This window comes from Arachis duranensis, chromosome 4 (genome assembly GCF_000817695.3).
Source record: "Arachis duranensis cultivar V14167 chromosome 4, aradu.V14167.gnm2.J7QH, whole genome shotgun sequence".
Lineage (NCBI taxonomy): Eukaryota > Viridiplantae > Streptophyta > Magnoliopsida > Fabales > Fabaceae > Arachis > Arachis duranensis.
Genome location: NC_029775.3, coordinates 84,906,864 through 84,912,960, shown reverse-complemented (window position 1 = coordinate 84,912,960; position 6,097 = coordinate 84,906,864). Strand labels below are relative to the sequence as shown.

The following is a 6,097-nucleotide window of genomic DNA, read 5'->3' as shown; positions in this document are numbered from 1 at the left end:
ATGTTGTTCTTATATTTTGTTGTAGATCTAGTATTGTTCCTTCTACTTTCTTTCAATTCAATTCAAGGTAATTCATAATAAGTGTGTTTCTTTTGATTGTTGTTGTTAATTTCTTTCAATAATTGTTGTTAGATTCTCTTCTTGTTGTCAATTTGCTTTGCTTTTCTTTTGTGCCTTCCAAGTGTTTGATGAAATGCTTGGTAGGATTTTAGTGTAGCTTTTGTTCCTCTTGGCTTTGGTTGAGTAATTAGTGACTCTTGAGCTATCTAATCCTTTTGTTGATTGATAATTAGAAGTTACTAATTGATTTGAATACCTCTAAAGCTAGTCTTTCCTTTAGGAGTTGATTAGGACTTGAGGAATCAAATTGATTCATCCACTTGACTTCCCTCCATGGTTAGAGGTTAACTAAGTGGGTGTAATGGATAATTTGTTATCACAATTGAGGAGGATAACTAGGATAGGACTTCTAGTTCTCATATCTTGCCAAGAGCTTTATTAGTTGTTAGGTTATTTCCCTTGCCATTTATATTTTTTTGTCTAAAATCTTAAAAACCCCAATTATAACTCACAACCAATAACAAGACACTTTATTGTAAATCCTAGGGAGAACGACCCGAGGTTTAAATACTTCGGTTTATAGATTTTAGGGGTTTGTACTTGTGACAAACAAATTTTTGTATGAAAGGATTATTGTTCGTTTAGAGACTATACTTCGACGAGATTTTATTTGAGAAATTCTAAACCGTCAAAAATCCATTCGTCAGTTAGTAAGGGTATTAAGCAGGTTTTTAGTAAAATCAGAGTATGAGTTATACGTGGGTGCTCCAGCGTATTTATAATGGTGTGGAGTGACCTTTTTAGATAAGATAAGATAGTTATCTTATCTTATCTTTATCTTATCTTCAAGTGAGGTCATCTTATAAGGGACCATCCTTCTCTATGTAGGCTTGGGCTGCCTTAGAATTTAGGGCGTGGTCTTCCATTTGGGCCCTTTTTTGGGCTCTCTTGTGATTTGGCTGAGCTCTTTGAGAAGAGGTCGGATTTGCCCTGACCTGAAGAGGTCGGTCAACTTGTTAGTAGAGCATCCCGGGTCGGACAGCTCGACCCAGGGTATGAACAGTTTCCTTATCGCTAAACATCCCGAGTCGGATAGCTCGACCCAGGGTATGAACAGGCAGTGAATTTAGTTTTCACTTTTGCCGATCTGTAACTTTATAATCGGGCGATGAAATTTTGCGTTCAGATTAATGCATCTTGATAAAGGATTTGTAGAAAATCTGAAAAACTTTATTTAAAAAGAAAATATGCAAATATATAGATGTGGGAGTTTTACCCCTCTAAGTTAGGTATTTCATGGATCTTGGCTTGGTGCCTCGTTAAAAAACCTTTTTAAGGAAAAAGAGTGCACCTCATCCTAAGATCCTCTACTACCTCCTAACTGTAGTACCTTCTTAAGTTGCAGGCGTGCCATGACCTTGGGAGCTCTTGCCCTTCGAGTTCGGATAGCTTGTAGTAGCCTCTTCCGAGTACTTCTATGACTCGGTAGGGTCCCTTCCAATTTGTTGCCGGCTTTTCTTCTCCAGATCGAGTTGTTCTGATGTCATTTCAGATTAGGACGAGGTCATTCTCGGTAAAACCTCGTGGCATTACCTTTTGATTGTATCTTGAAGCCATTCGACGTTTCACTACCTCTTCCCTTATCCGAGCTCTTTCTCAGATTTCTGGAAGTAGGTCGAGTTCTTCCCTTTGAAGTTGGGAGTTGGCCTCTTCACTGTAGTTGATCACTCTGGGTGATCCTTCTTCGACCTCCACTGGGATCATTGCCTCTATTCCATAAGCTAATTGGAAAGGTGATTCCTTTGTGGTGGAGTGTGGAGTTGTCCGATATACCCATAGGACTTGCGGGAGCTCTTCAGCCCAGGCTCCCTTTGCATCCTGTAATCTCCGTTTTAACCCGGCTAATATGACTTTGTTAGCAGCTTCAGCTTGTCCGTTGGCCTGTGGGTGTTATACGAATGTGAATTGGTGTTTTATGTTCAGATCAGCCACCAATTTTCTGAAGCCTGCATCTGTAAATTGAGTGCCATTGTCTTTGGTAATGGAGTATGGAACCCCAAACCTTGTGACAATGTTTCTATATAGGAATTTTTGGCTTCTTTGAGCAGTGGCATTAGTTAGGGGTTTCGCCTTAATCCATTTTGTGAAATAGTCTACCCCCACGATGAGGAATTTGACTTGTCCGGATCCTTGAGGGAAAGGACCTAGAAGGTCGAGTCCCCATTTTGCGAATAGCCAGGGTGAGGTTACGCTAATAAGCTCCTCTAGTGGGGCGATGTGGAAGTTGGCATGTTTTTGACATGGTGGACATGTCTTTACGAATTTTGCTGTTTCTTTTTGTAGAGTCAGCCAATAGAATCTGGCCCGGAGTACTTTTTTGGAAAGAGCCTGTGCTCCGAGATGGTTGCCACAGATGCCACTGTGTACTTCTTCTAAAACTTCCTTTGTGTTGGAAGTCGGCACATATTTTAACAGTGGTGTTGAAATCCCTCTTTTGTATAGAGTATTGTTTATGATGGTGTAGTATTGTGCCTCCTGTTTTAACCTCTTTGCCTCCTTCTTATCTGTAGGGAGTGTTTCTATTTTAAGGTAGTTAATTATGGGAGTCATCCATCCTTGATCCAGACCTGTTATGGCTATGACCTTTTCTTCTACCGAGATTGATGGGTTCTGCAACATTTCTTGGATGAGGCTTCTATTGTTGCTCCCAGGTTTGGTGCTGGCTAGTTTTGAGAGTGCATCAGCTCGAGCATTCTGTTCCTGAGGTATGTGGCTGACCTCATATTCGCCGAGTTGTCTGAGCTGTTCCCTGGTTTTGTCCAAGTATTTTTCCATGGTGGGATCCTTGGCTTGATAGTTCCCTGTTATTTGTGAGGTGACTACTTGTGAGTCACTGAAGATGGTAAGCTTTTGAGCTCTAACCTCCTTAGCCAGCTTCAAACCAGCTAGTAGTGCCTCATATTCAGCCTGGTTGTTTGAAGCAGAGAACCCAAATTTGAGGGAAAGTTCGATTTGAGTTCCTTAATTGCTCTCTATTATCACACCTGCGCCACTTCTAGTTTTGTTTGAGGAACCGTCTACGTAGAGATTCCATTTTGTAGGGATTTCTAGGGTGTCCGTAAACTCTGCAATGAAGTCGGCCAGATACTGTGATTTGATAGCTGTCCGAGCTTCATACTGAAGGTCAAATTCGGAAAACTCGACTATCCATTGCAAGATTCTTCCGGCTAAGTCTGTTTTCTGAAAAATGCCTTTTATGGGCTGGTTGGTCCGAACACTGATAGTGTGGGCTTGGAAATATGGGCGAAGTCGTCAAGATGTTAGTATAAGAGTATATGAGAATTTTTCTATTTTTTGATAGTTCAATTCGGACCCTTGTAGTGCTTTGCTAATGAAGTATATGGGTTGTTGTCTGCTGTTATCTTCTCGGATCAGTGCCAAAGCTACTGCCTGATTTCCTACAGCGAGGTACAATACAAGCGGTTCTCCTTCCCATAGCCGAAGGCTTGTTCGCATTCCGCTGTCCATTCAAACCCCTTTCCCTTCTGTAGGATAGCATAGAAGGGGAGAGATCTTATTGTTGATCCAGCTAGGAATCTGGACAAGGCTGCCAATCTTCCATTGAGTTGTTGTACCTCTTTAACACATGTCGGACTCTTCATGTCGAGTATAGCTTGGCATTTATCTGGGTTTGCCTCGATTCCTCTTTGTGTGAGCATAAAACCCAAGAACTTTCCAGCCTCTACTGCGAAGGTGCACTTTGCAGGATTAAGTCGCATGCCATGCTTTCTTATGGTATTGAATACTTGGCGAGGTCGGACAGTAGCAACTCCTCACTTTGTGTTTTTACTAACATGTCGTCTACATATACCTCTATTAGTTTTCCGATGTGCTCTGCAAAGACTTTGTTCATTAACTTTTGGTAGGTAGCTCTTGCGTTTTTGAGTCCGAAGGGCATGACGATGTAACAGTAGTTTGCTTTGGGAGTTAAAAATGAAGTTTTTTCTTGATCAGGCAGATACATTGGGATTTGATTATATCCTGAATAAGCGTCCATAAATGAGAGGTACTTGTAACCGGAGGAGGCGTCTACCAGAGTATCGATACTTGGGAGCGGATAGGGATCTTTTGGGTAGGCTTTGTTGAGATCAGTGTAGACGGTGCACATCCGCCACTTCCCATTTGATTTTTTCACTAAGACCACGTTGGCTAGCCATAATGGGTATTTGACCTCTCTAATGAATCCTGCCTCCAGTAGGTCTTGTACCTATTCTTTGACAGTTTGGGATCTTTTTGGTCTGAGCTTTCTACGCCTTTGTTGTACTAGCCAAGACCCCGGATATACTGCCAAATTGTGGCACATTAGCTTGGGATCTATGCCCGGCATGTCTGCGGCTTTCCATGCGAAGAGGTCGATGTTATCCTTTAAGAACTGTATGAGGGACTTTTTTACATCTTCTTTAAGGATTGCGCCAACGTTGGTTGTTTTGTCTGGGACATCTCCAATCTGGAATTTTTCTATCTCGCCTTCTGGTTTTGGACAGAATTCTTCATGACCTCCTCCTCCGAGTTCGATGGTGTGGATTTCTTCTCATTTGCCTCTGAGTTTTAGACTTTCGTTGTAATAGTGGCGGGCCATCTTCTGGTCTCCTTTTATCATAGTGATCCCTTCTGCAGTTGGGAATTTTGTGCATAGGTGTGGAGTTGAGACTACTGCTCCGAGCTGGTTTAGAGTTGTCCGACCTATTAAGGCATTGTAGGCTGAGTTCACGTCGACCACGATGTAGTCTATATTGAGGGTCCTAGACCGGTTCCCTTTTCTAAAGGTTGTGTGTAGCGAGATGTAACCAAGTGGTTGGATTAGGGTGTCTCCAAGTCCAAATAAGCTGTCCGGATATACTCTGAGCTCTTTTTCTTCTAGACCGAGTTTATCAAAGGCTATTTTGAATAAAATATCGGCCGAACTTCCTTGGTCCACCAGTGTTCGGTGGAGATTAGCGTTGGCCAATATGATAGTGATGAGCATGGGATCGTCATATCCCGAGATGACGCCAGCTGCGTCCTCTTTAGTAAAGGTGATAGTAGGGAGTTCGGGTGCCTCTTCTCCTCCCTCGACGTGGTATAAGTCTTTGAGGTTTCTTTTGTGAGATGATTCGGTGATTCCTCCTCCCGCGAATCCCCCATGTATCATGTGAACATGCCTCTCCAGGGTACGTAGTGGTCGTTTTGTTCGGCTAACCTCTTCGTCTCTTCTTCTCTTTCTGGGCTCATCTGTCTTACTGGCTAGGTACCAATCTAGTCTCCCTTCTCTTACCAATTTCTCTATGACATTCTTCAAGTCAAGGCACTCGTTGGTGGGATGTCCATAGATTCGATGGTATTCGCAATATTCCGTCCGATTTCCTCCTTCCTTTTTGCTTTTAAGTGGACGGGGTGGTAGAATCTTCTTCGTGTGGCATACTTCTATGTAAACTTCTACAAGAGACACCCGAAGAGGGGTGTAATTGTTGTATTTATTAATCTTCTCTCCATACGGATCATCTTTTTTCTTGGAATATTTGTCTTTATCTCGGGAGGAGTTGGAGAATTCGAATTTTGGGGTTTCTCCTAGTCGAGAGTTTTCCTCCATGTTGATGTATTTTTCTGCTCGTTCTTGTACTTCATTCAGAGATGTGGGATGTTTCTTTGATATGGGTTGACTAAAAGGTCCCTCTCATAGGCCATTGATGAGACCCATAATGGCTGCTTCGGTTGGCAGACTCTGAATGTCTAGACATGCTTTGGTGAATCTTTCCATGTAGCTACGAAGACTTTCCCGATCTCCTTGATTGATCCCTAGTAGACTTGGGGCGTGTTTAGTTTTGTCCTTTTGAATGGAGAATCTGGCTAGAAACTTTTTGGCTAAGTCGTCAAAGCTTGAGATTGACCTGGGGGCAGATTGTCAAACCATTTAATTGCTGCCTTTGTTAAGGTGGTCGGGAAAGCTTTGCACCGAGTTACGTCCGAGGCATCGGTGAGATACATTCTGCTTCAGAAG

General features: G+C 42.5%; 1 protein-coding gene across 1 annotated transcript; it reads right to left on the bottom strand.

The window, feature by feature from the left end:
• Nucleotides 1-4,651: 4,651 nt before the first annotated feature.
• On the bottom strand, nucleotides 4,652-5,689 carry LOC107484806 (uncharacterized). Its single transcript, XM_016105349.1, has 2 exons — nucleotides 5,026-5,689; nucleotides 4,652-4,803 (listed from the first exon to the last, which is right to left on the bottom strand). The coding sequence occupies exons 1-2, from the start codon at nucleotides 5,687-5,689 to the stop codon at nucleotides 4,652-4,654; spliced, it is 816 nt and encodes a 271-aa protein (XP_015960835.1).
• Nucleotides 5,690-6,097: the final 408 nt, after the last annotated feature.